This window comes from Pipistrellus kuhlii, unplaced genomic scaffold (assembly GCF_014108245.1).
Source record: "Pipistrellus kuhlii isolate mPipKuh1 unplaced genomic scaffold, mPipKuh1.p scaffold_m20_p_9, whole genome shotgun sequence".
Taxonomy (NCBI): domain Eukaryota; kingdom Metazoa; phylum Chordata; class Mammalia; order Chiroptera; family Vespertilionidae; genus Pipistrellus; species Pipistrellus kuhlii.
Genome location: NW_023425595.1, coordinates 28,323,417 through 28,337,745, shown reverse-complemented (window position 1 = coordinate 28,337,745; position 14,329 = coordinate 28,323,417). Strand labels below are relative to the sequence as shown.

The following is a 14,329-nucleotide window of genomic DNA, read 5'->3' as shown; positions in this document are numbered from 1 at the left end:
TTGCTATGGTCTGTTTCCCCCCAAATTCATATGTTTAAATCCTAACCCCAAATACGGTATTAGGAGTCATGAGAAAGAAGCCCTCATAAATGGGATTAGTGTTCTTAGAACAGAGATCTCTAAAAAATATATATTTTATTGATTTTTTACAGAGAGGAGGAGAGAGGGATAGAGAGCTAGAAACGTCGATGAGAGATGAACATCGACCAGCTGCCTCTTGCACACCCCCCACCGGGGATGTGCCCGCAACCAATGTACATGCCCTTGACCAGAATCGAACCTGGGACCTTTCAGTCCGCAGACCGACGCTCTACCGCTGAGCCAAACCGGTTTCGGCAGAACAGAGATCTCTAGTTCCACCCACAGAGGCTTCTTCTGGGGCGCCTCATGTCCAGGGATACCCCTGCCACTCTCTGATGGCCACGATCAGATCTTGGCATTCAGAACTCCTCTAAAATCATCAATGCCAACGCTTCGGACCAAGACTTGTGACCCTTCTAGCTCTTTCCTTACTCCTCCTAAGCCAACCTCCCTGTTCTCAGATACTTCCAGTCACACCTCCTGTCCAGCAATGCTTAACGGGGACACCTGAGGCCATATCCTTCAACCCCCACCCACCCCAGTGCCAGGCAGGAAGACCTCTGGCTGTGCCCCCTGTCCAGCGGGGCTTAATGGGGAACCTCAAGGTGGGCCCCCACCCTGGCCCGGGCTGGGGGACCTAAGGGTGCACTCCTGCCCCAGGGCCAGGCCAGGGGACCTGCCTGGCGGGGCTTCACAAGGATGGGACCAGCTGGGTCTGGATCTAGCCCAATGCGGGGTAGGGAGGGTGGCCAGATCTGAGTCTCATGCGATTTTGAGGCGCATGTGGGTGGGCAGGGACTTGACTCTGGGTCCCGTGGTACACCCCAGACTCTGACAGGAGGAAGATTTTCATATATTTTACTAATTTTTTTTTCCATCTCTGACACTTCTATTATAAAAGGCAAATAGCAGTATTAAAATATTTCCTCTAATTCCCTTTTAATGTGCACGAATTTTGTGCACCGGGTCACTAGTCTATAATAATAATAAAAAAAACATAATATGCTAATTAGCTGGATGTCCTGGACAGCTGCAGCGGTGGGGCTGAGGCAGAGGCAGTCTCCACGGCAACAGGGAGCCAAGTCCCTTGCACAAATTTTGGGCATCAGGCCTCTAGTTAGTAAATAATAATACAAGAACGAACTGTTTCACGTACTCACAACTGTAAACCTACTTTTGTCCACCCCATATTTGCATCTGCACAGTCTTGTCTGCTGCAAAGGAAGTGTCCCTCCTCTTCCTCAGGCCAGTCCTCATTGGGTCCTCATCTTGTGTGCTCCCAACCACCCTTTCTTCCCGGATTTGCTAACTTTTCCCTCTTTATTTGATCTCACCACACACACACACACACACTCACACACACTCTCACACACACACGCACTCACACACACACACACACACACACACACACACACTCACACACACATACACACTCACACACACACACACACACTCACACACACACACACTCACACACACACACTCACACACACACACACACACACACACACACTCACACACACTCACTCACTCACACACACACACTCACACACACTCACACTCACACAGGCTGGGGTTCATAAATACATGGTGGGTGAATTAGTGATGTGCCTTCCCCCTCTTCTCCACCTTGCCCCACGGGGCCCTACCTGAGCTTGTCGGCCACAAAGATGACCCGGCGCTCCAGCAGCAGTGAGGCGAAGATCCGGGTCAGCTGGCGCACACTGAGGCAGGTGAAAAGGCACTCGAAGTCCACGTGCTCCAGCCGGGAATCCATGGGTCGCCGCAGCTCTAACACCTGCAGGAGAGCGAAGGGGAAAGTGGGCCGAGGCGGGCCAGCTGGGCGCCACTCCCAGGTCCTTCACAGCGTGGCCGGACGCTGGTCTCCCTTCCCACCCTCTCTTCTGCAGGGCCTCTAATCTAGCCCACTGTGCAAAAGCCCCAGTCTCTTCCTCCCCTCGGACACCCCGCTGGCTGGCGAGCAAGAGGGCTAACTCCAGGAGCGTGGGGAGGCTCCAGAGGGAGGCGCTGAGGGGCGGCCCATCAGGCTCTCGGGAAAGGGAGGAGAGCTGACTACTCTCACAGGTGAGGAGAATGAGAACCTTCATAGCTTGATCTGTAGGGTCTTCCCCGCCCTCATGCCCGTCTCCCCAGGCAAACATCTTGGCCCCCACGCTGACCAGCCCCCACAGTTGTTGGCTGCTCTGCAGGCTGTGGGAAGAGCAACATTTCCGCACCCCGGGATTCAGTTCTCAGCCACCTCTGGAAAGGCAGTGCCAGTCCCTGTTGCCCTGTCCCTTCCCTTTCCTACTAGAAGAGCCTCCTTCCAGAGGCCGTGTCTGTGCTGCCACACTCGCCCCTCTCTGCCAGCCTATCTAATCTCCGTGCCAGGGACGAGGAAAGCACGAGGGAAGGCCGGCTATCTGTGACCTTGCCAGGAAGCTGGGCTTTCTTTATCAGGGCCGGACCTAGGGGTTGCAAAGCCACTTCCAACGTCAGTGCCATGGCGAGGGAGAGCCACTTCCCTGGGTGCAGTTATGAGGGTGGAGGGGAGCCTGGATCCTGGCAGTGTGGGCCAGGGAACTGAGAACTTCAGGCCACCCCACAGCACTGTCCCGGGGTGCCTCAGAAAATGTGTGCAACACGGAGGTGCAGGCCTCCGAAGAACTAGGGCACAAAACAAACTCCCTCTTCTAGCCCTATGGTTCCAGAACTCTCTTCAAGGGGCTTTTCCCCCACATCATCTCATCTGTGCCTCGGGGTCTAAGCAAGTGAAGTCCTAACTCCTGGCTCAGTCAGTATTCAGCCCTCTGTACCCCGAGAAGCAGGAACATGGGCACAACGTGGGCACAAGTCGCCCTAATGACCTGTTTACGCTCGGTCTCCCAACACCCCCTACCTCCCAATCCCCACCCCCCGCTAGTGAATCCCAGAAGATCTGGTACTGGGTACACCCAAAATGCTCAGTGAGTGTGCGTGGAAGGAATCCCACATCACAGTCATGCCAGAGACCTTTGCACCCGTTTTGTCTCTGCCAGGAGAAGACACAGTGAAGTGCCCCTACCCAGCCTCCTGAGAGCCTGCATGCGGTCCTTCCGTCCTGCCAAGAGGTTCTGCAGTGCACAGCCCCCACCCCTACCACCCAAGGGCCGGGCGCCCTCCAGGGAGTGAGACTTCACCCAGACATCATCCTGACATGGGCCTCTTTTCATTCATCCCGCTCTCAGATCGCAGCCCAGTGGGGCTGAAAGAGCCTAACCACAGCCTGTGGGAGAAAACATGATGAACATGTGCAGAGGGGCTTCCGGCTCTGAGGAAAGGTTGCCAACCTCATCTGGGCTGGGTGGGGGCAGGGCAGCAGCTCAGCCCAAGATGCTGAATGTGGAGAGAAGACGGGAAGTGTCTTCTAGGCACAAAGAAGAGGGTTCAAGGACATAAGCTATTCAAGTCAGAGTGATGGGAAATGAGGCTGCTGAGGGGGCAGGCCACATCCGGAAGCTCTTCCAGGCCTGCTGCTGGGCTCTTGGGCACAGTCAGCTGACCCACCCCAGACCACTCATGAAGCCTAAGTCCCTCCTAACGAGGGTGGGCGAAAAGAGCCTAAGAGCAAGGTCTTAAATGGTTTTCGCCACTCCCAGCAAACCCAGAATTTCTCTAAGCAATCCCTCTCCTGTTCTTTGCAACGACTAATTTATTTCTTCTTCCCTCGCTAGAACCCAGCACCCAGCTCTCCCTCTCAGAGGATGATCTTCTTTTCTATTTTGAGGTAACAGAAGCCATCAGATGAGAATCGAAACTCTATAAACCATAGCCCTGCCTAGTACATATTACACAAAAATAAAAGCCAGCCCCACCCTGGATCCCACCACCAGTGCCTTATGGGTGACAGCTGGATTATACCCTCCCTCTTGCTTTTTTTTCTTTCTTTCTGAAATTAAGTAATTTAAGTAATGACTATACCATAAAGCCCAAGTCTTTTTTGTGTGTGACTCTTTTTAAAAAAAATATGTTTTTATTTATTACAGAGAGAAGAAAGGAGAGGAGGAGAGAGAGAGAAACATCATGATGAAAGAGACTCATTGATTGCTGCCCCCTGCATGCCCCCTATTGGGGATTGAGCCTGCAACTTGGGCATATGCCCTGATTGGGAATCAAACCATGATCTCCTGATTCATGGGTCAACACTAACCATTGAGAACACCAGCCGGGCCCTCCTGCTTCTTGAACTTCCACTAGCATCCAAACAACCATCCTCAACAAACCCTCCCCTGGCTCCACACTTGCTTTTAACCACTGTCCCCTTCCCTAGTTCTCTCCACAACCAAGCCTCTTGAAAACATGTCTACACAGGGCTGTTTCCACTTTCCACCCCCTATCCATTCACTTCTCAACTCACACCTAAGGCTTCTGGCCCCTAGCCCCCACTCTTCTGCAATCCATTCTTGTCAAGACATCTTGCCATCCTCCTCCTGACCTCGTGGCAGTTTCTGATCACTCCTTTCTCCTTGAGATGCCCTGCCTCCCCTTCCTTGGCTTCCAAGCCCCGTCCTCTCCTGGTATCCCTCCTATCTTCTCATTCTTCAGGGCTGCTACCCCTCCTCTGTGGGACCTCTCAAAGTTTGGGTCCCTCAGAACTGAGGAGGACTGAGGCTGGGCTCTCTTCCCTATCTACACTCTGCCTCCACACATCTTCTCTTGGGTGTCTCACAGGTATCGTCAATGTAACCTGCACAAAATCGAACTCTTCCTTCTCTCAACCTGTTCCTCCATCAGGGGATCGATCCATCAGCTATCCCATTGCTCAAGCCAGAGAGCTGGGAGTTTGCCTTTAAATCTCCCTAACTTTATTCCCTATTTCTAATCAAACAAAATGCTCTTGATCCTAATTCTAAAATGCATCTCATCCATCTACTTTTCTTCATCTTTTTTTTAACATATATTTTTTGTTGGTTTTTTACAGAGAGGACAGGCAGAGAGAGTTAGAAACATCAACGAGAGAGAAACATTGATCAGCCACGCCCCCTTCCCACTCCCCACTGGAGATATGCCTGCAACCAAGGCACATGCCCCTGACCGGAATCGAACCCGGGACCCCTCAATCTACAGGCCGATGCTCTATCCACTGAGCCAAACCAGTTATCTCTTCATCTTTTCTAGCACACCTTAATCCAAGCTACTATCATCCCTTCCTACACTACAGCCACAGTAGCCTAGCTAGCATCCTTCTTGTCACCCCAATCCATTATCTACATAACAGCCAGAGTGAGATCTTAAAAACATAGCTCAGATCCTACAACTCTGCTTTAGATAAAATCCAAAATCCTTACCTTGGACAAGCAAGCACCCTATGACATGGCCTCTCCACCCCTGCTCACCACCCTACCAACTATCTTGGCCTTTTCTCAATTCCTTGACAAACACAAAGAATTCCTCAACTTTTGCCTTTGCATGTGCTATTCCCTCTACCTGGAATGACCTTCTCCCATCCATACCCTTCTCTTTCAGTCTCCCTCCTCCCACTTCATTGAGTTGACTCTACTTACCTTGCACCCCAGTTAAACTTCCCCTTCTCCAGAGGAGGCCTTCCCTGGCCCCTAATCTAAAGCAGACCCCTCGTGACACACTCACACTCCTGTGCTTTCAGTTGTCACTTAAGGATCATCTGCTTACATGTAGAAATACTTATTTAATACTAGTCTCTCCACAAGGGCAGAGCCGTGCTCTCTTTAACTGTATCATCTGGCATGACCCTGACTGTGAGAGAACACATAGTAACTATCGCGTGAGTGAAAAAGGAGGGCAGGTGGTGTTCAGTTTAGTCCAAACCGGTCAGGAAAGGCCCCTGGGAGTCGCAGAGTTGGGCAGAGAGAATGGTGGTCCTGTCAACCTCCCCCCTCCTCCTCCCCCCACCCCCCCTGGGTCAGTTCCTACTGAGCAGGTGTACGAACACGGTGAGCAAGGACGGGCCATGCTCTGGGCCTCCCAGAGGCCGCACCCTTAGATAGGCAGTCCGCACTCCAGCCCCAGCCCCTTGTCCAAGAGAAGAGGCGGCAGCAATCCCTACCTCGTTGCCCGCGCCTGGCAGGAATGTCTTCACTTTGATGGTCTTCCCTGGAGCAGGGAAGGGCGACTCCATGAGACTTCTCATGAAGGGGTAGACCAGCGCAGCCGAGATCCCACGCCGCCGTTCCACCTCGTCTAGGACCTGTGCCCGCCACCAGCAGCCCAAAGAGGAAGGGTTGATCAGGGCACTGCCCTTCCCGACCTCCTGGGCGGAGAAGAGGGCAACCTGGCATCTGACCAGCCTAGGCCAAACGCTGGGAGACAGGAGAACTGTCTTTCCAGAAGCTTCACACCCAACCCTTCTCTTTGCACCCCATGACTGCTCTGCCCCCTAACCAGTCCTGGCCTCAGACGCCAAGAGCTGACTGAGTAGCTGGGAAAAGGAAGTACCACTTGAGAGTCAGGTCCCTGGGCACATGGCTTCCCCAAGGTGGTCTCTGTCCCCAAGAAATGTGTCTCTGCCCGTAGCCCAGGGTGGACTGTGACATGAGCGGACACTGCTGGTGCAGGAGCTGGGAGATGCCGGCTGGCCAGGTGAGGAGCCAGGCCCAGGGATCAGGAGGAAGTCCGAGAGCTCGCTTGCACTTGCTCTTTTCTCGGTTGCGTTCTCTCTTTCTCCCACCGGCTCTCTCGCACACACAGGTGGTTTTCTCATCTAAGCTGGCTGCGGATACTCCTCTGGGAGCTGTCAGCTGGGGGGAGGAAGGAGGAAGGAAGCCAGAGCCCTCTTACCTTGGAAAACAAGCCGAAGCAGCCAAGACGGCTGATGACACAGTATACCTCTGGCAGCCGAGGCCCTTTCCCGCTTGGCTGGGCCGGGGCGGGAGGGGAGAGACACAGACACAGAGAATGCATGATTACTACATCTGGCTCCTTTTCCTTGGGAACCGAGGGCTGAGGACTACTCTTCCAGTGGAAGAAGAAAGACTCCAGACCTCTTCTTAACCTCTGCTCAGCCAGGCTCTCATGGGGAGGCTTCAGCCTCGGGTGGACCTGCCAGCCCAAGGTGCCCGCCTCCTGCAAAACCCTACATGGGCTCTGCCCTGCCCCCAAGAAAGACACTGACGGGGCTGGCAGAGGACAAAGCAGTTTGGCAGAGGCTGTAGTAGGATGTGTGGATTTACATCTCTAAGGCTGGGAGGCCCCAAGGATGCAATGATAATGAGAGCAACTTGTATATATTCTTAGTGGCAAGCCATGTAGTCTCCTGCTCCCCCAACAGGGGGCATTCTGCAAAACATTCCTTTTCTTGGACGCTCTTTTCTCCCTTGCTTGGCCCATCCGTGCTAGGAAGACTAATTAAAAATAGATACGGAAAGCAAACTACTGTTTACTAAATGTCGTGGGCCGGGCACATTACTCAAGTAAACTCGTGAGATAAGCACTATTACCCCCATTTTAATAGATGAGTAAACTGAGTTAAAAATATCAAGCCACTGCTCACAATCGTGTATCAGCAAGTCGTGGAAGCAGGAGTCTGTTTTGACCCTGGTTTGCTGTTTTGCCTCTAAAGCATGCTGCTTTCTTACAGGAAGGAAGAGAAAGGGGTACAAAGGCATGAGATAGAGGTACGCTACAAAGTAGAGGAGAACAAAGAAAAAAAAAAGTGATTTAAAAGGTGGGCAGTGGAGGAGTTATGCACTGAGAGCTCCCCATGCCAGGAGCACCCAAATGCGGGCTGAGGTGAGCCCACAGGGGTCCACTGCTGCAGCCACGGGCTGGTAGGGCTCTGTGGCCGCCTCTGGCTCGGGGCCGGGTGTGCCTGGCAAGGCCTGGGAGGGAGGGAGGAGAGCAGCAGGTGCTGGCCCCTCATGCAGGCCGCTAAGCAAAGGCAGATGGGGCTATTTCAGTCTCCAAACCTGCTGGCCACACGTCACAGATCTAAAGAGAAGGCAGAATCTGTTTTTGTCCATATTAGGCCTGAAACTCACTCCTCAATCCTTCCCTCTCCCCCGCCTCCCCTAAAGCCCCAAGTGATTAAATCAAGTATGTGGGATTTGGGTTAGAATCATTGTGTCCAATCTGCAGGAATGCCGAGCGAGTGCCAGCCCCCTTGGCAGGGACCCAGCCCAGGCCCTCTCCGAGCAGGCCAGGACAAACACGCTCTTCCCTGGGGGCAGCAGGCCCACTGCAAAGGAGCAGCTCTGCTCCGGCTCTGCTCCTGCAAAGGGAGCCTCGGAACGTTCTCCTCCGGGCCCAGGAAACCTGGGGTGGGCTGGCCACCGCCTGGCTCCCCACCTGCACCTGCATCGTTCCACGCTCCCTTAGTCCCACACGCCGGGCATTCCGCATCCGTATGACACTTCTCCCCAGACTACCCTTCGGGGTGATCCAAGAGCACCAGACTTGGTGTTAAAGGATTTGAGACTAAATCTGGCTCTGTCCCTCTCACTGGCTGTGTGACCCTGGAATATCATTACACTCTGAGTCTCAGTTTCTTAATCTGTAGAATGGACATAACGGTACCTTATGAGTTATGATGAGAATTAAGGAAAATGACATACTTAAAGCATCTAGCCTGGAACATCATAGGTTCTAAATAATAGTTTATTCCCTTTGCCTTACCTTCTACATTGAAAGTGCTACCCACTCTGCTCCACTATCTAAAGTTCCTTGAGGGCAGGATCCATGTCTAACTCACCTTTATGGGTCGTTAGAATGTTTGCTGGCCCTCAGCAGATGTATGATATGTGTTTATGAATGAATGAATGAATGAATGATTGAATGAATGAGTAAGTGCCCCCAAATCCTTCATTTGGGGTCCCTCTGTATATTACCCTTGCCGAGGATTGCCCTCAGCTGCCCCAGACTGGCATCTAGTAAGCCTTCTCCCACTAAAGCCTGGGAACCCTGAAACATAGTTGACAGCCCTGGCCAACAACACTCCTGATGAGTTCCAGGGGATAGTGCAGCAGGATTCTTACTGCTGCCTCTATCTATTTCCCAGGACTAATGGGAAAGGAGTTAGGGAAGGGCTTCTCTCTCCACAACGTGGCTTGTATTTTCAAAACTCTCCCGTCTTAGTTCAAGGCATCTCTCCCAGAACCCCATCGGAAAGGTTAACTCTCCCAGAATCCCATAGGAAAGGCAACTATCTCTCCCACAATCCCAGAGAAGGCACTGCTCTGATGCTGCTCAGCCTCCAGCTCTACGAACCATGGGCAGGATGTCTCCCACATCAGGCTGGCTAGAAATAGGGGTAAGAAGATTTCCTCCACCCCAATCTGTTGCACGCACACATACTGCTGGGGTGACATAGTCCTGCAATCTGGAATTAGCAATCAGAGTCTAGAAGCCAGAGACAAATGAATGAAAAGACAAAGTATAGGCAAGCTAAAAGCACATGACAGCCCAGAATAAGGGGCTCCATTCTCTCCCCCATCTTACATACTCTTAGGGCCCAGTCAGAGCGGCCCCTTTGAGTCCTGCCAACCCAGGAGTGCCTCATCTATAAGAATGTGTGAGTGTGTGTATTTGTGTATGTGTGTGTATGTGTACGTATGAGTGCGTGTATGAATGTAAGTGTGTGTAGGAATGTGTGTATGTGAGTGTGTGTGTTGGGGTGGCCTCAGAGAGCACACAAGAGAGCATAACATAGCATATCATACAAGCTAAAGTCGCAGAAGGGCACACAAACATACAAATGTCATGGCCCAGCCCCTGAGGACTGAACAGCCCTACTCACCAGTAAACGCCTGCAGTAGCCGAAGCGTCTGCTGCCATCCTCCCCGGTCAGCATGAAAGAAAAAGTCTCACTGGAACAGGGAGAGGTCTGGCATCAGGGAAGCATCAGAGGACCGGGGGACAGCCCCCAAGAAGGGGACTGCCATCCCAGGGAGGGGGTGAAGGGCCGGGTTGCTGTGGAGAGGAGGTTGGGACTAGGGTGGGCCCCATTCAATTGCCCACTGTCCTGGGGGGAAAGAGGCTCTGCCCTCATCCTCCTGCCAGCCAGGCTGGGCAGGCCTCACCTGGTATACTCGGACACAGGCATCCAGTCCTTGGCATCAGGGAAGCAAAACTGGGGAATGGCCTTGAGCCTCTCCTCTGCCTCACGCATCTGCTTGGTGGGTCGGTCCAGCTGCAGGCAAGAGGAATATGGAGAGAGACGGACAAGGGAAGGCATGGAGCCTGGGGTCAGGGGGGTAGGGGTTGCTAAGAAGCATCTCCTCCCCTGAGAGCCCTAGATGCAGTCCTGTCAACTGGCATGCTTCTCTGCAAACCCTGTCCCCAATCCCAATTCTCACAGCGGGGCTGGGTGTGGGATGAGCCCTCCTTTATTCATTCCACAGACATCAAATGAGCACTTGCGTGTGGCGCCTGGCACTGCGCCCGCACTGGGGCTACCAATGGAAACCAGGCGGACAGGGTCCCTGTCCCTGCACACCGGTCAGCAGAGTGAGATCATCAACAACAAGATTCCAGCGAGGGCCCCAAGGAAAGAAACAGGGTGATAGGACAGAGAGAACTGGGCAGAGGAGGGGCTTCTTTAGGGAATCTGGAAAGATCTCCTGGAGGAAGTACTACCTGAACAGCGAATGGAGAATGAGGAAAGAGCTAGCAGCCATGGGAAGAGCTGGGAAAAGGCGCTCCAGACAGATGCTCCGGCAGAGAGAAAGGCTTGAGTGTCAAAGGAAGGGAATGGAGGCCAGGATGTGGTGCAGGGGAGGGAAGGAGTAGAAAGGGATAAGGTAGATGGGGGAATGGGTGTAGCGTTTCCTTTTGGGGTGATGAAAATGTTCTAAAACTAATTGTACATCTCTGTGAATATATGAAAAGTCATTGGATTGTACACTGTAAAGTAGGTGAATTATACAGTATGTGAATTATCTCTCAATAAAGTGTGTGTGGGGGGGATAGGGGGCAGGAGGGAGGAGGAGGGAGAGAAGCCAGGGACCCTTTGTCAGGACCCTTGTTAGCCCTTGTAAGCAATGTGACTTTAGTCTCCCCACCCTTGCCTTCTGCATAAACACCCACAGCTCCGGGCACCGTCTTCCCTCCTGGCGACAAGCAGCTGTGCGCAGGGCAGCCAGATGAGCGGCAATGGCAGGATGGGCCAGGCAGACAGAAGGCGGCAGAGGAGGGGTGCAGGGTGGGGAGCCCCTCACCTTGGGGAACTGATAGGAGACTTCAGGGAGGTAGGTGTTGCGGGACGGCTTCTTCTTGAGCGATACCACCACGAAGTACTCAAAGAGCTCCCGCTCCTGCCACTCAAGCAGCTCCAGCTCCAGCGTCCGGTAGCTGGGCGCACGCTTCAGCATCGACTGGATGTGGACCAGGCGCTGTGTGTGGGCTGGGGGCAGGTCACAGGTCAGGAAGCAGACCCCACATTAGCCCCCTTCCATGCCAGACTTGGGGCCCAGTCTCTATGGATCACCTCGAAGCACATGAGCCTAGTCTGACAACCTCGCCCAGTAGGAGCAAGGTGTCGCCCTGACACAGAAAGCTACTGGCCTGGGCCTCCTGGAGCCTCTGGAGGCTGTGCTGGGCCAATAGGACCGCCCAAGCCAGGAAAACCTAGGCATGTGCCACTGGCGCCCACCCATCCCTGTGCCAACAGGACTAGGAGATATGAATATCCGCAAAGGCTTCCTCCTTAGGCCTCAATCAGTCCTTGAACTTGAACCCTTGGTCCCTGTCCTCAGGACCAATGTCCACTTGCCCACTTGCCATGGCCAGTGGAGGTGGGAAAGAAGGGACTAGCTCCCTCCTACTTCCATCCTCTAGGCCGGGTTTCCCAGGAGAGAAAGGACAGAGATTTGTCCAAGACCCCTGGAATGGGAAGGTCCCAGAGCCTTCCCGCAAGGGGAAGGGAGATGAGTGACCTCGGGCCTCCGGAGTACTGGCTTCCTCAGACCGAGGCACATTCCTTAGAGCCAGAAGAGGTGCATGCAATCTTCTGAACCCCTCTGTCCGCCCGGATTCACATTCACCAGGCAAACCCAGTACCCAATCCCTACAGATTTTCACATGGGAAAGTGTGGGCCAGGACACCAGCCTGAAGTTTGGCAAAGGAGACGTCTACAGTGAACCTTGCAGGACTGAGCCCACCTGACTGTAGAAATGGACACTCCCATAGCTCCTGGCTCTGCTGGCCCAGTATCCTGCCTGCCTGCTATCTCTCCCGACCAGGCCAATTGGGACATGGGCACTACACATGAGGAGGGAGGGAAGGCTTATTCCCCAGAGCCAGGGCTGGGGATGGCTACCATGGTCATGGGGAGCCACATCTCACCTTTGAACCTGTCGTCAGAGTCGCTCTCGCTCTCACTGTTCTCATCTGGAAGGAAACAGCAGGAGTGCATGCTTGCTGAGCCCCTGCCCTGCAGCAAGTGTTTCTGGTACAACGCCCCTCCCCTCCCGCAACCCCCCCACCCTGCCCCAACTCTTCTCACGAGGGATGAATCTGTACCTGGTCCCAGGTTTGGGGGCCCATGGCCAGGCACTGAGTGGCCTGAGACCAGGGTCCTTCAGAGCTCAAACTGTAGGTGCTTATCTATATACAAACCTTTACGGTCCAGTCCTGATCTGCAGAAGCTGAGGACCCTAGTAAGTCTGGACTTTCTTTCTGCCAGAAGTAGATCTCCACAGCCACCTCCCTACTCAGGGCCCAAAGCCTGTTCACAGCTTTCTTCCCTCTTTGGCCCTCCCCTCTCATGTGACCACTTCTTGGCCGGGATCTACCCTCCTAGAAGGCAGCAGGATTCCCAGATGGGCCCACAGAAGGGTAAGCTGAGGCTAGTCCATGCCTCTCCCTGTTTCTAATGCCCAAGGGCCCCAGACACCTGAACCAGTTCGAGTATCAAGGCCTACCTCTCAGTGATGCTGTCTCAATGCTGGACATAGACAGCTTTTTTAACCGCTTCTTTCCTCTCTTGGCATTGTAGATGGAGTTAATTCTTTGGACAAGCTGGGTGAGAAAAGCAGGGAGGGTGAGGTAACCTAACACCGGCCGCCCCTACCACCAAGAAGGCTGCTTACTAGGCCACCCGATGCCTTATTGGTGCAAGCTGCTGCCCTCCCTGCCCCAGGCCCAATGCTGGTCTCCCTGCTACCCTGACACCAAGTGCAGACTGTCAGGTAGCTCTCTACACGCCCCCGAAGTGGACTCCTGTCCCAAGATAAGGACATTAAACTTAGCTCCCCAGAGGAAGGAACTGGGATCAAACTGGACAGGATGGGAACTCCTGGGTCCCAAGAGTCCCTGAACCAACAGAGACAAAGAGCTCCTCAGATGCAATAACAGGAACAGGGATTCCAGCCTTTCCCCTCTGGGCCAGAACCTGGAGCCTGGCAGGAAGGAGCTAAATTCCCAATATACCCGAGCATTGTTTGCCGGCTAAAAATACCAGGTCGCTGAATCCTGCTGCTCTGGGCTGAGGGCTTGGGTCTGGCTGCCTATAAATGACTGCTGCAGACTCTTAGTTCCGAGAGTTATAGAAAAGGGAGTCATGTTTGAGCCTCAAGTCCTTCAAAGCCTGAAAATATTTGTGCAGAGAGACCTCAGAATGCACACCCCAAATTGCAGTCATGGGGAGTCTCCTAAGGACTGGTTTCCATCCATCCATCCATCCATCCAGAGCCATGGAGTCCTTCTTAGGGGCAGAGGTGGGCCTGTCCTTCCTCTAACATCTGTCTACCATTAATCACTTACTGCATCTTTATTGATAAGAAAGGGGAATTAACCAGATGAAAAAGAAAGGCCAGTGCATCGACCCAGAATATACTCAAGGAGAACTGAGGGAGCAATTCCAGATTAGGGGAAGGAAGGGAGGAAGGGAGGGAGGGAGGGAGGGAGGGAGGGAGGGGCCACCTGTCTGCCCATCCAGCCCCACTGGGGAAGCTACCTTGGGAATGCGGCGGGCCCGGCGGCTGGACAGCAGCTCACTTGTGGTGCTGAGGCTGTCCTCGTTGAGGCTGGAGGGTGAGGATGGCAGGCTCAGCTGAGCCAGCAGCAGCATGTCATCGTGGCTGTGTCTCTTGGGTAATCGTGGCAGCCGGTGGCTCTTCCTTTCCGACCAGTTTCCACTGCGCAAGGTCTGGCTGCCGGGTTTCAGGGAGAGCTGGCAATGGGGAGACATAGCGGGGTCAGGGCTCACCACAGAAGCCTTGGCCAGCACCGACTGGCTGCTGGGGCCTGGACTTAGCAGCCACGGGATGGCATCACTGGCTCCCAGAATCCCACCCT

General features: G+C 53.7%; 1 protein-coding gene across 8 annotated transcripts in view; it reads right to left on the bottom strand.

Moving 5' to 3' along the window:
* The window catches only part of DENND2B (DENN domain containing 2B), a 148,586-nt gene that overhangs the window by 7,133 nt on the left and 127,124 nt on the right, over positions 1-14,329 (bottom strand). For all 8 annotated transcript variants that reach the window (XM_036427235.2, XM_036427239.2, XM_036427234.2 and 5 more), the window contains 9 exons: positions 13,989-14,204; positions 12,955-13,051; positions 12,377-12,421; positions 11,250-11,434; positions 10,113-10,222; positions 9,830-9,899; positions 6,877-6,954; positions 6,146-6,286; positions 1,731-1,879 (listed from right to left, as the gene is read on the bottom strand). In XM_036427235.2, coding sequence (XP_036283128.1) covers positions 1,731-1,879; positions 6,146-6,286; positions 6,877-6,954; positions 9,830-9,899; positions 10,113-10,222; positions 11,250-11,434; positions 12,377-12,421; positions 12,955-13,051; positions 13,989-14,204 — 1,091 coding nt within the window. The remainder of the gene's footprint in view (positions 1-1,730; positions 1,880-6,145; positions 6,287-6,876; positions 6,955-9,829; positions 9,900-10,112; positions 10,223-11,249; positions 11,435-12,376; positions 12,422-12,954; positions 13,052-13,988; positions 14,205-14,329) is intronic.